The sequence below is a fragment of the Rhopalosiphum padi genome, chromosome 3 (assembly GCF_020882245.1).
Source record: "Rhopalosiphum padi isolate XX-2018 chromosome 3, ASM2088224v1, whole genome shotgun sequence".
Classification (NCBI taxonomy): domain Eukaryota; kingdom Metazoa; phylum Arthropoda; class Insecta; order Hemiptera; family Aphididae; genus Rhopalosiphum; species Rhopalosiphum padi.
In genome coordinates this window covers 42,229,698-42,251,330 of record NC_083599.1, presented here as the reverse complement: position 1 = coordinate 42,251,330, position 21,633 = coordinate 42,229,698, and the positions used below count along the sequence as shown (strand labels likewise).

The window sequence follows — 21,633 nt, the reverse complement described above, 5'->3', positions numbered from 1 at the left end:
TTTAAACAAATAGATATTATTATACCATGTATTACTTCAGTCTTATCAAACAATTAGCAATTAGCCCCTATACTTTTCTACTATATATCATGTAAACATGATACTAAAAAATGAAATTTAATGTTAATAATTCATATCATTAAAAATTAATTTTGAATTAAAGTTTATTATTGTTAAATATACAGTGTTTTGTGTAGAAGTTTTTAATGAGAATTTACACTAAAAATATATCATTAATATGTTATTTATTCGTATAACGTAGTTAAATCCATAATATCAAATAAAAAATATATTTTTGATTTATGCCATCCACTATAATATTTATTAGTGTACAATGTCAATATGTAATTTTTTAAATTATAAAAAGTTAATTTTAAAATTGAATTCTATACATAAAACAAATATAACATTTTAAATATTATTAAAATGCATACTTTCAAGAGGAACATAGGATAAAAAATATAAAAAATGTGGCAAGATGTGCATTAGAAATAATTACTGTAACCATTTCAATATAAAAACGATTAAAAACTGTTGTTTTTTATGACTACACATAGTATTCAAAATAAATTACATTTTATTTTTATTATGAAGTTTAATACATAATGATAATTTTGTAAGTAACAAATAATTTATAATTGATGTGCATACAGTAACTGTCTACATTATTATCTACATAATACACTTTTACTTATAGCTGACAATTTTACATAGTATTTTACTTAACTAATAATTTTATACATATAATGTAATATATTGTATACAAAATAAATTTATGCATTTATTGATTAATAGTCTAAATAAATATATTTGAATAATATGACATAATTTTTTTATAACGTATATCTAATTTTAAAAGCTATAAGAGAGAGGAAACTGTCGAAGAAGAGATTTCGGCTGTATTTAATAGCTGTTTCGTATCATTTAACAGGAACTTATTAACATTAATAGTAATACAATATGAATTAATAATAGGCAATAAGTAATTAACAAAATAAATGTAATAAAAATACTGTAAGGAGACAATACACAATATAAGAAAATAAAACGCATTGTTAATACTGCGCGAGTAGTTTGGTATTTTTTAAGTACTAAATTTACATAGTTGAGCAACTCGTAGTATTGCAAAAATAAAAAAATATATAATTACATAATAGGCTTAAGTCTAATTTAAAACTAAGGCAACAGGGACACTGAGTGGAAATATTTTGGAATGTTTATATTCCTATTGTTATTATTATTTATTTGATGGCACAAAACAATAACTTACATGCAAAAAAAAAAATCATTCCATTTATACTATTTATGGACGGCGGACATATTATAAAGGTGATACAAATTGATTAAAACTATGTTGAAAAAAAAACAAATTTGATAATTTTCTAAAGAAATAAAAAATAATAATTAAAACTATTGTTTGTAGGTTATAATTTATATGTAGGGTAAGGTAATCCAAATGATAGTTTGTATTAAATATTACCTATTTATGTAAAATGATAACAAGAATAAACATGACAAAAAGTATAAAAGAATGATAACCAACAATAATAAATATGTGTTATACAGAGTGGGCCATGGTGTTTTTAGGTGTTAAGTATTTAAAAAAAAGACAAAACCCAACCCTAATAAACATTTTCATAAATATATATATATAATATACTGTCGATTTAAGGCACTAATTTTATTCGTGGTAAGTGATTTATTTAATTGCGTAACATCTTATATAAAATTATGTACCTACATAAAATGATTGGATCACATCATATCACAGGAAAATTGAATTTAAAAAATAAAAATGTATTTGAACAATTACAAAATATTTAAAACACAACATTTAATAATTTGTTTTTATAAATTTGTTATAGCCTTGCTTTTAAAGCATTATTTTTTTAAACTTTGTTGGAAAACAATTAAATACTATCTTTGTTCAAATGATAACCCGCCTAAGAATTTAAACAAATTACACAAAGATGTTAAGTTAATTATCATATAAAAGTTGCATTAATAATTTAAATAAATGGTTTGGGTTAAAATTTGTCAAACATTTAGCAAAGTATATTTATAATATACTATAGTATAAACGATAGAAGTTTAAAAAAAAAAACATAATTAATTCAATTATTACTGATGTGATTGAAATATTTACAAATATATGTAAATATATATATAAATATAAAAATGAGAAAATAGTGGTTATTTAAGAAAATAAAAAAAACATTAACTGCTACAATAAGTTGGTAAAACACATTAAAGTAAAGGATTAAAATTAAGACTATGTGTGATGATGTAAATAACTAAAATAACCATGAAAAAACTTTATAGAGAGGGAAAAGGTTGCAACATGGTCAGTGTGTTAAAATAAAAAAAAATATAGTTTAATGTGAGATTAAAAAAAATTTTATCAAAAAATATTGTTCCTACAAGGAATATGGTATTAAATGTTAGGACTTTGTATTATGTGTTTATTATCCCGAATGGTTACTTGGGTTATGTACGGTCCTTGTTGTGGCGAAGACCTTAGCTGCTGTTGCTGTTGTTGTTGTTGTTGTTGCTGTTGTTGATGATGGTACATACCACTAGCATAATTATTGTTATTGTTTGTTGATCCTCTGTGTTGTAGTTGCTGCTGTTGTATACTGTTGTGGCCTTGAGCATCAGCACTGTAGTTGTACATCGCATAGTTTGGCGACTTTGTTGACGGAACAGGATAATGATGCCGAGACATTTGTTGTTTTTGACTACGAGCAACACCATTTTTGTTGTTGTTCATTGCCGCAACTGCCGCAGTTTGAGTTACACTGCCTACTAAACAGGGTAAGAGCGTGTGTGTTGGTGTGTATGAGTGAGAGATTGAGTGACGTGCCGGCGGCTATACATAAGTACGGAGGTTGGTGGGAGAGGGGGATAACTCACCTTGTCTAGTCAACGAGTTAGAATTGTTGTCTACCAAACGTGATGCACCGCCAGTTGTGTATGGTAGAGATCTCATCACGCTTTCATATTCATAATAATTGGAACTAGGTCGTGCAACAGATTCCTTAGGGTCACGTCTTTGAGAATGATAGTGCAACTGTCTTCGGCTACAGAGAAAAATAACAAAAACAATTAACAAAATTATCTTAAATGTCCAAGTAACTAAACGTTAGATTTTTTAATAAACAAAAAATACAAATAATTTTCATGATTTATATGTAGGTTTTAATGTTGAAGAAAAATGTATTTCTAATGGTTAAATTAAACTCAATATGAATAATATAAAAGTGTGTAACATTTAAAAATTAGAAATTTATTGTAGAATAAAATATTGTTAAAAAAAAGTTATATTTTAATATAATGTTTTTGGGCAAAGTATTATGACTTGAAATTCTAAACGCTAGAAAGCATAATGCAAAAATAAAATGTTAAGAATTCTAGCAGTTAATCATTGATATGCTATTCAATTCATTAACAACTAATGAAGAAGAATATGTGATATTTAAATTTTAACACCACACTGTGAATGTTAATCAATATACGAAAAACATGAATATGTACAACAAGGACCTGCAAAATATATATGTATAATTCAGTTTATTCATGCAGAAGAAAAATATAGAAAAAGTAGAAAAATAAAATTTTTAATAAGATTATTATCTGTAATATTATTTTATACAAATTCTGATGCTTAATTTTATATTTAGCGTTGAGGGATATTTACAAGCACAGTTACATATTGTGACAATAGACACATATCATAATTGTAACTAAATGAGTAATGGTATATAAAATTAAGATCAACCCTTATATTACTATAATTATTTAAATTATAATTTATTTTTTCAACAATAATTTTCTTTGAACATTGGAGCATTCAAGATAAAAATTTAAAAGGCGGTATAATGTTTAACTCGGAGCTAAGTTTTTCAGTGTCCACAGATGAATGCCAGACTAGCGAGATGGTAGTAAAATAATTTTTATAAACATCTTGAATCTTCCTGTGTATGATTATTATTAAAATATATTTGAATCTAGTGTCCCTGGTTGTGAAATATATTGAGAAATTTACAGTAATTGATAAACTTTTAAATGTTACATATTATGTATTGCGACTTTTATATTTAAAAAAAAAAAAAATAAATTATTGGAATTGAATACAAAAATTGCATTTATCAAAAGAAAACTTAGGGTATTTTTGGCTAGAACAATAACCTACCTTTCATCGTCAGTGTCATAATAGCAAGACACAGGTTTTTTTGTTTTGCCATGGTGTCGAAGCTTAACGCCGCTTATTTCATGCATCAAACTACAATCAAAAGTGCAAAGCATGCATAACATAGAAGAAAAAAAAATATGAATTAACACCATAATTTTTTATTTAACACCACAATCTAAGATTAATGAAGACTAATCTTAGTTTGAGGTGTGTGACACATATCACCAATAGTTGTGAAAATTATTGACATAATGAGAAAGATGTTCCAGAAGGACTTTTCCCAAACCTTGGTACATTCTTATAATCACAATCAAGTGCACTTATCAACCAATAAATGTATTACATGCAATATATAAGTATATCATACTGCACAGTTATTGAAATAAATCAATTATTTGTATGTACAAATTATATTTAACACCATGCATATGATAATTGTTCAATTAAAAAACAATTTAACAAATCTTGTATGTATGTTTGATGTTTGGAATTAAAAAAAAAAAAGGATTAAAAACACTTATTGATTACTAACATGCAAACAAATGTACAAAATGACCAGCAAAAAAAAAAAAAATTCACATTCACATTATGCATATTAAAATAATAACTAACCTAAGATTCTGCTGTATTTCTTGGAAATTGACATAATGGTTAAATCGAGAAGAATCAATAATACCTACACGACTACCAGGTCGATTTATTGCATTTTGAGTATTACCAATGGACTGAAAAACATAAATTAGTATTAAAATAAAATTTAGATTGCATAACATAGTACACACCTGTCGATTATCTGATTCATAATGATTTTCCTCCCTCTCATCAGGAATAAACTTTCCACTACGTTCCATGTGTCTTCTTTGATGTTCGGCTCTAAGTTGTTGGATACGATCCATACGAGATTGTTCAGGATTAGATGGTTTTGTAGGTATATTACTATAATTAGTAGTACCATCATCTATAGCTACTTCTCTAGAATTATTTTGTTCTTGCTAAAATATAAATAACGATAATAAGTTTTTTAATATAAAGTTTTAATGTAATCAAGCAAAACAATACACATTTAAAAAAAGTTGTTATGATAATAGGGTTGAGATTTTGAGGGAATCATTTATCATTCTTGTATTTAAAACGTAGCATCATAAGTGGGGAGATGTTTTAGGAGAACCTGAATATTTTTAGAGCATTTAACAATTTATTAATGATGAAAACATACATTTTAGTATAAAATTTATTACTGTTATAAAAACCAGCATTTTGGTAAAAGTAAATTGTTCAGATAGTGTTGAATGTGTAGTAGATATGCAATGTAATATATATCAACTATCATTTTTATCAGTAACGTAGCTAGACATTTGGGGGGGGGGGGGGAAATCATCTAAAGTTGATATTAGTTTAACACAACATTATACATCTTTTATAACTATTACAATTATTTTACATAATACACATTATAATTTTTATTATTGATTTACTCAGACAATTATTAATTTATAATATTAATAGACAACACATTCAGTATGATATAAAACATTTATTCTTGAAGAAAAATAGGTAGGCCTTACCAGGTCTACGCCACTGATTTTTATATTGGCAAATAATTTTAGAAGCAATAAAAATTCTTCTATTTTTAATGACTTAAGTATTTTAAAGTGTCTTCAGAAAAACATTCAATATTATATAACATGTTTCTGTCATACAATTTTTTAAAACTTCAAGAAATTTTGTATATTTTCATTGGGCATTTTTCGTTATTTCAAAGGTAGAAAATTCCAATGTAAAATTACCAATTATTTTTCTAATTTAATTAAAATAAGTAACTGATAAAATTATTCATTTCTATTAACAATAATACATTCAATTTTAAATTATCTATTTTATGATGTTTTTTAAATAAAAGTATTAAATTAATGATCATCATAATATTAGACAGTTTATTTTAAAATATTTTAGATTAGTTAACTTATATAACTTCATGGATATAAAATGTATGTGGCCGTGACAAATTATAATAAATGAGTAAATAATGCTTATTTCATGTGTTTTAAAAACAAAAATGACTTATAGGATTTTTCATCTAATTCAACATTTTAAATGCTATTGATTTGCGTATTTTATAAGCCAAATACCATTTCTGCCTGTCGCTGAATTAATCTTTGGTATTGTTCTTGTATTCGAAGTTGTTCATCACGAGCATTTCTTCTAGCTATTTCTCGCTCACGGTCAGCAGAATTATCTTCTTCTGAGCTTAAAGTACCATTTAAATCTGGTCCTCGTCGAGGTTTACCAAATCTAAAATATAAAAGTGTATAAAACAAAATTTTTTATTATATAACAATAATTTTTAACTTACCTAAACATAGAACCAATTCCTTTAAGTAATCCTGGTTTTTTTTTTGTTAACAACTGGTGGTAAATTTGGTGCTTTGTAATTTATTGGAGAATGGAGTGAAGATTGTCTACGACCAATCGGATGATCATCACTTTCTTTTCCATCTACAACACATTATTAGACATGAATAATTGATGCATTTCATACCAATAGAATGACATAATAAATTTAATTAAAATTAATTATGAGAACTTAAAGATTTAATAAATATAAAAAATACTATAGTTAGTAATTTATACACTTGGATATAAACTGTATAATCTTGAACTTTATCATTTAGCATAACCTAATCAGGTATCTTATAAAAATGGTCAAAAATATGCAATTGATTATTGAAATTGCAAAATACTTTCTACTTAATGCATAAAATATACAAATTAATAAACAAACATGTTTCTAATCTCAGTTCATGTAAGGACAATGGACCATCTTTGTCAACTGCAGCTCTAAAACTTTCATCACATCCTCTACCACGCACTACTTTAACAGTGCCTCGTTTTGATCCACCTTCAGTCATTTGCACCTCTTGAACCATTGTTTGTAATGATTCCAGGCTGGACGATTTTTTCAACCCAAGAGAAGGGCCAACTTGGTGTTTTGATGGAAAACTGTTGCCTAAATAGAAATAAAAATGAAATTACATACACAATATAAATTTGTATAATACTTACGACTTTTGGTATCATCTCCACGTTCTTCACGCAATTTTTTATTTCTTTGATATGTATCAGTATTTTTAGCATCTAATGTCGCGTGTCGTTTTTCAGACATACTTTGCCGTCCAAATGCATCTCTTGAAAATCCTGAGTTGGCATTATCCAATGATAATCTTAAAAACAAATTCAATATTTTAGATGCAATTTTTTTATTTATGTTATAAGATTAAACATACTGGCTAGCATAAGTAACATCAGTACTAGTTGAACCAGTTCTTGCTTGTGGAGATATGACTGGTGATGGTTTTTCTTCCTCTATTTTTTTCCGACTAGACAAATAATGTATAAAACAAATGAATGAAAAATAAGTGAATTTACCACTAAAAACCAACTATATATTATATTGATAAAACTATTAAATTATCAGTAAAAAACTAAAATTATACTTTAAGTATAAAAAGGATTAAGAGGAGGTCACAACCGCATGTGTTGTCTCCGTCTTACAAGTATGTAACATAGCAAATTTATGCTCAGCAGATCATGTTTAGTTCCGTTAGTTTAAAAATTAGAGTGAATCGACCTATTATGAAACTTGATGGTAAGAACATTATCTGTGTTTGTGTTGGTTTTTACGATTATTAAGTTTTTAAGTGAGTTATGAGCATTTTTAATTTTATGCTATGTTATATACGCATAATTTATATGCTAAAAAATGTTCTTACCATCAAGTTTCATAATAGGTCGATTTACTCTAATTTTTAAACTGATGGAGCTAAACGTGATCTGCTGAGTATAAATTTGCTATGTTAAGTACTTGTAAGACAGAGACAACACATGCAGTTGTGACGCCCTCTTAATAGTTGTTAGTTAACCAAAATCTTGCATTCTTTTTTCACAAAACTTTCCTTTTGATTTATATATTTATTTATAATAATAAATGTGAATAAAATAGTGATACTTTTGAACACAAGTTATTATGTTAAAATTAAAATTGATAATAAAAATTAAACGACATTAATTATTAGATCCTAACTAAATTTTAGATAACTTCAATAAAACATAAAAAAGATAATATTTTTAAAAATGATTAACACAATAAACACTTCAATGTATTACATGATTATAAATAAATAAATTAAATAAATAATAAGTAATTTATAAGCTAAATTAATAATAATGTTATCATACAAACCCTTACCTAACACTATTATAAATTGGAGGGTCTTCTTCAATGATTAACATTTCTTCTGACGATGGGTTTACAGTAGGGCTATTTAATTTTTCTTCTTCTTTCAACATAATAGTTGTTTGATGTGTAGCCTATAATTATTAGATAATTTGTAATCAAATTGCATTTACAGTGAATTTTTATTTTTAAGCTTACCTTATAATAACTTTCATTGCGTAATGCATTATAACGATTTGTATGTCCAGTTAACCTTTCCAAAACTGGATTGCGAATTGCAATTCCATCTAAACAAATTATAAACAATTGTTTTCATGTTAGAACAATTTATAAGATATTCTTAATTATAAAATATTTCTAAAATAATTGAATTTAGTTACCTGGAGAAGTATCTGTAGGTAATGTATTCCGCTTTGAACTCTCTGATCCTTGTCTTTGATGCATAAAGATAACAGTGGTATCAGAGTTTTCACTTGTTCCAGAATTTTCGGCCGTATTTTGGGTACTACTATCACTGCTTTCAGCTCGGCTAAATGTTTCAGTGTTTGCTATAGATGAAATTGTAAATGCAATTACAAACAAATATAAATAATTTCAGTCTATAATATAAAATGCGTAAAATAAAATAAATTAGTTACCTGATGAATCTGTGAGAAGACTTGAAGAGGAGTCACGACTACGTCTTCTATCTAATGTTGGAGAACTATTACGTCGGCGGGCTACTATCAATGAGATAGCTCCAGGCACTGGTCCAGGGTCCACGTTCATCATAGTTCTACGCAACGTTTCCATAGCTGCAGCATTAGTTTGACCAATCAATGACATACCATTTATATATAACAGCTGATCATTAGTACGTAATCTACCATCCCTAAAATTCATACAAATTTGTTTATCTTATAATTATACGCATATTTAAATTAATAAATACCTTGAAGCCGCACCACCATGAATAACATTTTTGATAAATATACCTAAATCTTGAGAAAATTCTTTATCATTAGAGTTATTACTAGATGACGTTTTACCTTTAACGCTAATGCCTAAAAAATAAAATACATATAAGCATAAAAGAAAAACATTTATAAAAATTATTTTACCTAAACCAGCTTTTTCGGAATCATGCACAGGAATGTCAAAAGTCAGTATTTCTTTATGCCTCCAAGGGAATGTTTGTGTTTCTTCTAAGCTTTTAACATATTCCTAATAAATGATTATGAGTAAGTATAAATTAAAAGTTTAGAATCAAAAATTATACATGAAAGGCATTATTAATATTTTAACCCGTTATTGGTATCATGGTAAGGGCGGATCACCTTGTTAGTATTTTAAAAACTACTTGTTTATTGTTTACTTGATTCATCTGATACTATTTATTCCTTCAATCGACATGTAAATATACTTTTGTAAATATAATAATTTTATAAATATTTCTTGATTAGATATTGGCATGCAAAGTTAGCATTACCCATCATGTGTGTTACTCTTACCCAGTAGTATTGACGTAATATTTTTTGAATAATGAAAAACAAATATAAAAAATATATATTTTGAAGTAATTATGTTTATAAAAAAAGTCATACAATATTGTAGTTTTTAATTTTTTTTTGAGTAAAATATTTATAATTAAGAAAAAATGTAAGAAGTTTTTTTTGTAAACAATTAAAATACAAAGAATTTGGTGTTAGTTTCAATATTCTGTTTATTATATTATAATTAATAATGATAAAAAAAGAACGAGGTGAGCGCTTACTCAATACCAATGGCGGGACATTGCATAGCTATACCAATGACGGATTAAATGTTTATTAACTATACCTGAACTGTATTATTATTGGATTTTTCATTTGTTTCTACTAATTGATTGTTTGACAAAATTCCTACTTCTTGTTCATGATTTTCATCTAGATCCTAGAAAAAAAAATCAATTTATTATTAAAATCATAAGCTTATAATTTCTTTTAGTTAACTTACTTGATTAGATTTTTGGCCTACTTGGCTAATCACTACATCTTCCTGTCTAGAAACAATAATTTTGACCTTTGCACCAGATGGAACTTTCCGCAGTACAGAAACTGCTTCAGATTGAGTTTTGCCTGTCAATTCTGTACCATTAACTGCTAATAACCGATCACCTGGTCGTAATCTTCCATCTTCCACAGCAGCTCCCTAAAAAAATTAATTCGATTTATTTACATATTTAAACTTACAATATTTAAATTTTAAATATTACTTTTGGTAACACATTTTTAATGTAAATAGGACAGTTTCCACCCGCTGGATTATCTCTGGTTGTTATACTAAATCCAAGTCCATGAAGTCCTTTGGTAAGTTCTAATTCCATTTTCTTTCCAATTTTTCTTGTATTAGCCACCATTAAAATATTGGATGCTGTATGTGTTGCAGCTGATATTTTTTTGGTAGGTGAAATGGTTGCTATTTTAGTATTTGAATTGACTTTAACATACAAAAATAAATACAAATTAATCGTATGAACAAATTTTAAAATTGTATAATTAAATACATTTATCTTTATCAGATGATCCTGTAGAGACATTTTCTTTGTTATTATAAGCTGTAGTGGTGTTTGAGGATGGTTTTGGAAACACTGGTGGCGGTGGCTGTTTTTTATTACCAGCTACCGTATTTTGACTAGTTTGAAGGTCCATGTTATTTTTATGTTTTATCACTCTAAGTCTGAGCTCTGAAGAGTGTAGTGAATCTCGAAATATTTCTTGTATACTGTTGAGGACAAATATTACTAACATTTATTTTTAATATTCATAATTTTTTTAACTTACGCATTGAATGGTTGATCCAATAATGACCGGCCGTTAATTTCTACAATTCGATCATATACTTTCAATCTACCATCACAATGCACCCGACCACCAGGTTCAATACCTTGAACCAGAAGACCACGCTCTTTACCTAGAGCATTATAATCTGGGACAACATGAATACCTAATGAGCCACCACCAGTGCTTAGCACTATAAATTCAGTGCTAAAAAACATAAAATTTTAAATAAATAAATTATACAAATTTAATAAATTTAATAATTGAATTCAATACTTTTGTGACTCTGTTAAGCGACTAGGATTTGTATTTGCTTGGCCCAAAGGTTCTTTCCTTCTGTGGTCTCTTGGTAATGATAAAGATAAAGCTCGATTATTTGCTAAATCAGCAGCCTCTGCCCACCGAAATCCACTAATAATTTATTCAAAAATTATACTTAATTTTATTTCAAGTTTCAATAATCATTGTTAACAAAATATAAATATAAATTCAAACCTTGAAGACTCTCCTAAGAATTGCATTGATAAACGATTTGAAGAATCACGATGAAATGATGGTGCTAGAAAATGATTGCTAATTGGTGGTTTATCTTCGTCCCCTAATTCTAAGTCATCTTCATCTTCTTCAGAACACCTCCATTTGTCAGATAAACCAAAACCATTGATTTTTGTGTAATCATCCTTAAATGTAAATTATTATTGTTAAATTTTTACATTGCATTAACCCAAATAAAAAAAATATTATATAATTAAGTTTTTACTTCTAAAACATATTTTAAACGTAAATACTAAATATGTAAATTATATGTAATATAATATGTATATAAATAATATCACAGTTATAATTAAAGTAATGTATTTGGTCTGCATTGATGTTATGATAAAAATAATACTCTTGGTACTTAAATATATATAACAGATATAATTAAATTAAATAAATATAATGAATATATTTTTAAAGTGTCATAGATTTATTCTTCTATTATAATGAAAATTTGAAAACATGTATTTTGATTGATGTATTTTTTAAATTAGTAAATATATTAAAATTATAATTACCGTTCTTAGTTTGTCTTTAGGGTCGTGAATCATAGGAGCTGCTGACCATCGTTTAGATTGACCTGATGCAGCAGGTCTAGTATTGCTATTTCTTTTCCCCGCATTGTTTGCTATACATAAATATATTTATAAATAAAAAAATCAACAAATATATAATAATGTCTTAGCTGTTAGATAACACTTACGACATTCAAGTGGTAATTGATTAAGAGCTGGTTCACTACCTCTACGGACATGTAAAGCTGGGAAACCACAAGCAATTTGTTCATTAGTGACTTCAATGTCAGTTTGTAATCCATCTCCCCGGCTCTAAAAATTTAAATAATTTAAATAACAATATTTCTTTAATATATATCAAATTTATGAAAACGACTTATAATAAAATAACTCTTATCCACTTTAATTTGTGACCTCCCGTTTGAATGCTATACACATTGACAACAAGTCTTTGGCGATAATTACTGTCTACTAATAAAGTCGGGTGAAATAAAACTTCATCATAATTCGCGTTACGCTACTTTTTTATCAAATTTTTACTCGGGTAAACCGATATGAACATACACCACACAAACATTTCTAAATATAATAGGGTCGTAGTAAATCGTATATACATTATACATATTATACCTAAGCACCAAACTGAGTCTAGTTTTACGATGAATCTGTTAATAAAACATCATAACTATGGTATAATATGAGCAACCTATAGATATGCATCTTACTTTGACCAAAAACGGGCTATACGTTTCTGTAGCCGAACTGCGGATGCGATGAAAATTCTCGTGCATATATTTGTGCACATGTACAAATAGAAATACAACGCGACAAATCCAAAACAAATCGATCGAAGGTCGTACGCGGAGAAATTGGCCTAAGCGGACGATTGTTTTTCTATGACTGTTTAATGCGATAAAAATATAAATTGTGAAATACCGCGATCCGTCACACGTATGCAATAATGGTGCACTGGTACTAGTGGTACTTATAAACTTGTCTGTGCTGTAAAATGTTATACGTGGTATAAAACAATCACGAGCGAAAAACCACGATATTTTCAGTCGATCAGTTTGAGAAGCTGAGACGATGATTGTCCACGATAGGTTTGATACTCAATCAACCTATTTTTGCGTTTCCATCAGTGAATGCTTTTAAATTATAACAAAATATGCGATGTGCAATGCGGCGAAATTAAATTAAATCGCAAACGTATACATTATAAATATTTACGATGCTCATCAAGTCATCACAAATAAAAGACGTAGGTATAACGTATAAATCAATTTTTTTGTTATTCACGTATTTATCTTTAACGCGTATACTATAATAGATCTATACTGGTAGGTATTATCATTGATTATATTGGTTATGATTTTAGGTTTCTCTGTTCGCTTTAGGTCAATAAATATTTTTTTAAATTAGTCTTAACATTAAAATTATAGTATTGTAATTAATTAATAATAATACAATATTTGATAGTTATTTTTAATGTCGACCTAAAAAAATACATACTTAAATGTACCTTAACTTAAATAAATGTTAGAATAAGCCGACTGTCAATATTATAAAATGGTTGGCTGAAAATTCAATTCAGCAGCAGGTGGTAAAAATACTCCAAGTATAAACAGCTATGTGAGTCATACCAAATATAAAGATTCATATGGCCATTTATAATTGTTACTCAGTTATTCAAAATTAAAAACATTATAGACCTATTAACGTCATAACTAAGTTTTAATTATTTACGAAATTGAATTATGACGACTGACGACAGTTCTCAGTACTTTTTACCATTGTTCTTATTTATCACATTTTTCAAATTGTACTTAGCATATTCAACCTATTTTTTTAATCCATTGTATCTGATAGTTATGTTTGTCTAAACAACGAAAATGTATTGCCTTTTCCTTTAAATTATACTGTATATACTTAATGTATTTTATTTCCCGGTTCATAACTATGTGCACTCGCACTATAAAAAATATAATATAATATAATATGATTAAATGTTTCTTATCTTACGTGGAACATATCCGGACTAGAGGTAACACTAGCTCCATCTCCCCCACCGTGTTGGTGAGGACTATTGCTATCACCGTCGTCATAAAGTGCAACAATTTGTTCTCTGTCATCTGCCACATCCCTGAGACGATCATCTGGATCCAAGATACCACCATCACTCTGAGACTGCAAACTGTGGACGGTCACCCATGAATTTGAGCTCTAGATTGTGAAATTATAAATGGTAGTATTATTTTAACAAATAAGCTATTTAATTAAAAATAAAATATTAGTGATACAGTCGTACATAGAATAATATAATTTTAAAACCGGAACAAAAATGAAAGGAGAATAAAATTTAGAAAAAAATTGTAAATTACCTATATTAATACAATATATATATATATATATAATTTGTATTAGATATATGAATTCATTATTTTTTATTCATATATATAAGTACCAACTCCCACTTCTTACGTTTAATATGTTTGGTGAGTCGTCATATATATAGTGTTTATAAAAATAAGAAACAACTGATAATTAATAATATTCTATTATGGTTTCACGTTTTATGTGGTTTCAAAAGTAATAAGAAAAATATTCTATTCACTCTGGCATGTTAACATCTGAGTTAATTATACCATATAATTTGTAGACGGGTAGTTAAGCAAACTAGATTTCCTAAACAGTGAATAAAATAATAATGGTAATTGGTAGCAGGTAAGCATATTCTAATAGATTTATAATGGTGAATCATCAAAATTCCTGTCTCGTTACAAATTTACACTGTTACTTATTATCAACATACATTATGTCTACGAATTTCTATTCGAAAAATAAAAATATATATAAACTAATTATTATTAATTATTTTTGATTAAATATAAAATTATAAATATTTAATAGGTACCTACAACATTTCTAGTTCTGTGTATTTTTCGAATATTTTTTAAAGTTAATTTATTCACTCTTAATATAGGTTTAGTCGGTTTATGTTACATTAATTAATAATATAATATCGTTTCATTAAAAAGATTGAATAAATATCATATTTAGTTATATCGAATGTTTGTATTTTACTTATAAGATATAATAAAATAATAACACAATATTTAAATAATAAAAACACTTTTTTTCTCATCGTCCAAATTTTAATATATCTGATAATTAAATCTACTAATGGGTTTTTATTGCAAAACGTCTAGACAAAAAAAAATATTTTATATACATATATATATATATATATATATGTTATATAGCTACTTCTTCGATATTTATTTTTTGTCACTATATTAATAGCCTGTTTTATGACGATGAACCTGTTTATTGTTTACTCGTATTTTCCAATAGACTTGACATATATAATACCTAATCAGATTAAGCATTTGGGTTATAACTCAGTCAATATATTGAATAGACTTGAATACAGACAAATTAATAATCCGGATATTTATTATATTAAACTGTGATACTTATAGTTTTAATAGAATAGTAGATATTTTATCTGATGTAATGTTATTCAATTGGTTCGTATTAGAATATGAGTAGTGAGTACTTGATGATATTTTTTTTCCTGTTTTTCAACAACAAATTTATAATAATTCCTATTATAATAAACTTATTGGTACAAAAACCATAGTCAGATATAATGGTTAAAAAATATAACCTAAGCACCTAATTTTTTTTTTTTAATACGAATAGTTAACAGTCATTGATTGATCTAGACCAGTAGTCTTCAAACTTTTTGACTTGCGACCCAATTTTCTTACCATACATTTTTTGTGACTCATTTCAGTTTTATTAGCAAAAAAAAGTTCAAATTGCTTAATAGGTAATATTTAATTGTTATTATAATATGTATATTATAGTATATTATATATGAAATAATTTTTTGTGTTACACTTTACATATATTATATTAAATATTATAATATATATAAATAGGGATTTTTTAAATTTTAAACAGTAGACTTATTGCGACCCAATTTTAAAGCTTACGCGACCTAAAATTGACCATTGATTAAGATGACATTTACTAATGAACTCTTTAATAATATACAGTTATACAAATACATTTAAAATATATTGAAACTAGTACATAATATATATATACCATACATTATTTAATATTTAATAAAAATTAATGATATTGTTTTATAGGAATATTTATAATAAAGTAGGAACACATTTTTTAAATACTGACGTATACTAAATAATATGAGTTGATAAACTCCCGCATAATATTTTTCAGTCGTAACCATACACAATGCTAAGAATATAATTATAATTATTTATAATATTATAGTATATTATAAAAAAATAGAACATTAAATTACAAATATTTTATACCTAATGAGATCTCTGCAGTGAGTCTCAGTATTACATGCGTGTGTGTGTATATATATATCATACTTCAATTTTTCATTGAACTAATGTTGTCGTTTGCTTATTATTTATTTGAAATTAAAATTATTTTTTTTTTCTTTACATTGCCATGGTTAAAAATAGATAAATAAAAATATGATAAATAAATTAACAGTTTAATTTTATATACTAAAATATCAATTAATTCACGTTATTGAAATATAACGTTTAATTTAACTCCAGGCTGGACATAACAATTTTTATCAAGTTTTAGGATTAATTTATATGTATCTTAAATCACAAGCCCTTTAATTAGTAATTAAATTAGGTACTATAGTAAAACACGATGAATAAAAGTAATTGATAAAATAATGAAAAAAAAATTGTATTATAATATTTTTATAAATTATGAAAAATCCATTCATTTTTCAAAATTAGGTTAAAAAATGCATTTTGTTTTAATTCTTACTTTGTGTCTTAATTAGTTTTAGATATAATAAGGAATAATGTGTAGGTACCTATAGAGAAAAAAATTCATATCTGATGCGTTATTGAATTCATATAGGTAATAAAAAACACAATAACTACATTTCTATGCACGGTTATTAAAACGTTTCAAAAGATAATAGTTTTTTTTTCACTGGACAATTTGCATAATTAATTTAATTTGGTTTTAAATACAACAATAAAAATGTAAATCATAAGAAAAATGAATTTACATTCTGCTTAATAAAATAGATTCCGCGCTCGTGTTATTGTGTATCTTGAGAAGCTTTTATAAAATAAATATGGAGTAATTTAAAAATAAGGCTGCAGGTTTAAATTTAAACAGCATAATTTTATAATATCCGGTTCTCACAATAAATCTAAGTAATCTCGTCATCATTATTTATATATATTTTTTTAATAAATTGGTATATTATTGCTTTCAAATGTATAATAAAAATATTAAATAATAAGAAATCATAGCCTACTAGGCCCCTAAGGGGTTAGTGACGCGACGAGCGAAGTGTGACAATGGTCTCGGTTACTGTCTAATTTTTCCTTCTACTAATTGTTATGTATAGATACAATAGGTATATATTTAATGAAAAACTATTTGTTAATGGTTTCACTAAAGAAATAAAAAAATATCTGCAAATACGTAAAACGTTTACATAATATTATTCGCATTAAATTCGTAATAATTGTAGGTATACCTCGCCGAATTCGGTCGATGATACTTTATTGAGTTGTTGGGCTTTTTGAACTTGATAGGTTTTTCTGCGTCCAAATACTTTAGCCAACTTTCCAATGACAGATGCACTTCGTTTACCACAGTTGCAATTTTGATGAGATGAACAGTTTTCCAACATGATAATGACATTATCGACGATATATAGGAGGCAGCGATTGTTAAAACCGAACTTCAGCTTCAGAATCGCGCACAAAAAACGGACCATACGCGTAAGTATACATAGCAATTTAAAACATGCACTCTAAATACATAAAGTACAAATTAAATAATTAGTTTTTTTTTTTGCTGCTTGAAACAATTTTTTTTAACAGACAGGCAAGGACGTATATGAGCTTGAAACAAACAACTAGCTATAGTTACATGTATAAATTTTACTATGAAAAAATATTTTAGAACTATTTAGTTCGATATGAAAATAATATACAACTAGATAAAAGAATAAAATTTAACGTTATGTTAAGACATATGGCTAAACATATAACACAAATTAGATTTAGGGTGTAAATATTTTTACTAAAATTTCTGAAAATAATTAATAATTATCTTATAAAATTTTTTTATAAACGACATGCCAACAACTAACAAATTATTACATTATTACATTATTTTATGTGTCATTATAGCATTATATTATTTATTAAAATCATCAAAATAAATATCAAGTTATTTATTTATATTAAATTGTATATTTAATTTCGGTCCCGTTACTCGTATAATTCCGATTTCTCAAACTTCTATTAAAAACGTATTAATTAAATAATATATTAACAAGGTTGAATTTTTATCCAATTTTTGTTTACAGTTACCATGTCGCCACAGTTTTATCACCACATAAATACATATAGTTTATTGTTATTTTGTATTATCGTCTAATAAATACCGATTGAAAATATATATTATACATATATATTAAAAAAAAGTTCATTTACATGAATATATGTAGATATACAATTTTTGTTAGGAAAGGATTTAGTTTGTCTTATGTATGTTTAAACTATTAACTTAGTTTATACGTTCTAAATGATAATTTCTAATAGAATTTCTAAAAATGTCAACTACTAAAAAGTAGTGCTAAAAAAATATAAACTTTATTGTGAATATGCCTTAATTGTTTTTACTTAGATATATTAATGCAATTAAAAATACTGATAAACGAATATCGTATATTATATGTTAACTATAATTTTAGTTATGAGTATAAGTGATTTTTAAAAAAAATATATGAAAAACAAATTTGAGGCAAGATAAAGATCATTGTACACATTTATTTTAATGAATATTTAACTTAAAGAAATTTTTTTATAATGTTTGATAACGTTATAAAACTATAATGAAATCAAGTGCACATTTTTAACTAACCGTATCATTGTTATATACATCGTGATACCCACTCGAGTCAGTAGTCACACATCATCGTGATCCGATAAATTCCACACATTTTAATAATGATTCTAAAACTAATAAATAAATAAATATTTTTACATTTATCGTTTTTAATAGATACGATTAAATTTGTATATTAATATATATATATATATATATTTATTTGATATTAATCAAACTACAATACTAGTTAAGTTAGGTAGATATATATATATATATACACTCACAAAATAAGATTTAAAAATTCATTTTAGATACAAATAATATAAAATCATGGTTAAAAAATGAAACATTTTGTTTTAATATATAAACTATACCTACTAATAATTATTATAACCTTTCCATAGTTTTAAATTTGTTTTTACATCATAATAATGAAGATAGGTAAAACATATCTAGTTTTTTTTTTTGAATAGAAACGTAATTAAAATCATAATATAATATAGATACTATATTTTTTTTCGGAGCGTCTTAGATTTTCAATTGTTCTCATCACAGTAGCCAACACAGTGATATTGGTACATTGTATTTGTCTTACTTTTTACTATTGTTTTTAGAGAAAATGAATATCTGCTAGTCAAGAACCGAGTAATTAAGCCAAGCTAAACATAACAAAATAACAATACTGTATATTATGTGTATACGTAGCATTACGTATATATTTTCTTATAACATTGAGATAACTAATCAGAATCTATAACAATATTCAAATCAGAAAAGATACACGAAAAATGTGGTAAGATGTAAAAAGTATGTGTGTGTGAGGGGTATAAATTTAAATTTTATAGCATTACTAAATTTATTAAGAAATTGAAAGTAGTATAAAAAGTTAAAAATAAGTACTTGCTTAATAAAACTATATAGATTTTGTAAATAATTTCGTACTGTTTTAATGACGAAAAATAATTATATGTCAGGTAAAGTAAATGGTGATAAATCTATGATTACAGTTTAGTAATTTAAATAATGTTTAATTTTATTGAGTTTCACTCATACAGTCGTCATGCCAATCTGTGTACAGCTCAATAAAATAATATTGTTTTAAACAGCAACTGCAACGTTATAATATTATGTTAACAATGTTTTTATTTTATTTTAAAATATATAAAATAAAAGTACTTATATGTATATAATTACCAGCTATAACCTAAATGTATTGGTATAGATTGCGAACATCTATATAAATATAACAAATTTAATGTGATTTTACAATTTTATTAAAATCACAATTCGTAATATTTGACCTAGATTAGTACATAAAATTGAGATACAGAGAATCGCATAGTTGCATTAGAAACTATTTTGAAATAATATGTAATACTTTAAGTAAAAGATAAAACACTGATAAAATAATACAAACAAACTAGAACATTAATGCATTTTAACGACGAATAACCACGTCTGCAACGTGTCACGCACCGAACAACACTAATAACGAGTGCCGACTGCTGAGTGGTACCTACAACAGGCACAGACATCGTGCGTATTAGTGTATTACCTACAGCTGTTCGATGATATGAATGTTGTGTTCGTTTAACTATTAGTAAAGGTAAAAGTTTTTAATTTACATGCATAAGTGAAATATCCATTGACAGCAAACGTGTATGTGTAACGAGAACAATAAGTATAATAATAAATTATTGAAACATTTTCTACAGTTTTTTTTATGAGCATCACAAATAAATTTTATCTATAAATTCATAAATTAATAAAAAAAAATGTATAGATATAAATAATAGAAACAATTTTCATTAATAACTTATTGTCTTTGGCTAATGCGTAACATAACAAATCGATGTACTGGGTTCTTATAACAATTTATTTATATTTAATATTAGAGAAAATTACATAATTAATATCAAATTTGTAAAGGAAAGAATATGCTCGAATTAAGTTTTTTTTTAATATTTTTATTTTATAATGAGTACTTGAATAATTTTTAAAATTTAAAATTCACGTAACTTGCTATGAGGACGTCTCACCCGCATGTGTTGTCACCGTCTTACACACGTACGACATAGTAAATTTTCGTTCACCAGTTTCAATAGTGTGCTTTTAGTTTATTAGAGTGAATTGACCTATTATCAAACTTTTAGATAAGAACATTATCTATGTTCTCTCGATGGCTTTTTACGATATTTTAATTTTTATATGAGTTATGAGTATGAAATTATTAAATATTTGAAAATGATCATAATTCACTTAAAAATTAAAATATCGTAAAAAGCCAACGATGAGAGAACACAGATAATGTACTTACTTAAAAGTTTGATAATAGGTCAATTCATTCTAATATTAAAACTAAAAGCACACTATTTGAAACTGGTGAAAGAAAATTTAAAAATTTACTATGTCGTACGTGTGTAA

The 21,633-nt window shown here is 26.0% G+C and overlaps 1 protein-coding gene across 1 annotated transcript; it reads right to left on the bottom strand.

Annotated features, from left to right (window-relative positions):
- Window positions 1-559: 559 nt before the first annotated feature.
- Window positions 560-20,692, bottom strand: LOC132923982 (partitioning defective 3 homolog). Its single transcript, XM_060988022.1, is given in 29 exon segments — window positions 560-2,805; window positions 2,914-3,080; window positions 4,193-4,282; window positions 4,805-4,917; window positions 4,975-5,184; window positions 6,322-6,484; window positions 6,546-6,589; window positions 6,591-6,688; window positions 6,975-7,199; window positions 7,256-7,413; window positions 7,477-7,569; window positions 8,439-8,560; window positions 8,625-8,713; window positions 8,807-8,974; window positions 9,065-9,297; window positions 9,358-9,469; window positions 9,527-9,629; window positions 10,245-10,337; window positions 10,401-10,595; window positions 10,660-10,883; window positions 10,951-11,168; window positions 11,228-11,431; window positions 11,501-11,635; window positions 11,720-11,904; window positions 12,283-12,392; window positions 12,468-12,591; window positions 14,302-14,502; window positions 17,846-18,124; window positions 20,404-20,692. Coding segments are annotated over 28 exon segments (4,491 nt in total). The 5' UTR covers window positions 18,089-18,124; window positions 20,404-20,692; the 3' UTR covers window positions 560-2,434.
- Between the last annotated feature and the right edge of the window lie 941 nt (window positions 20,693-21,633).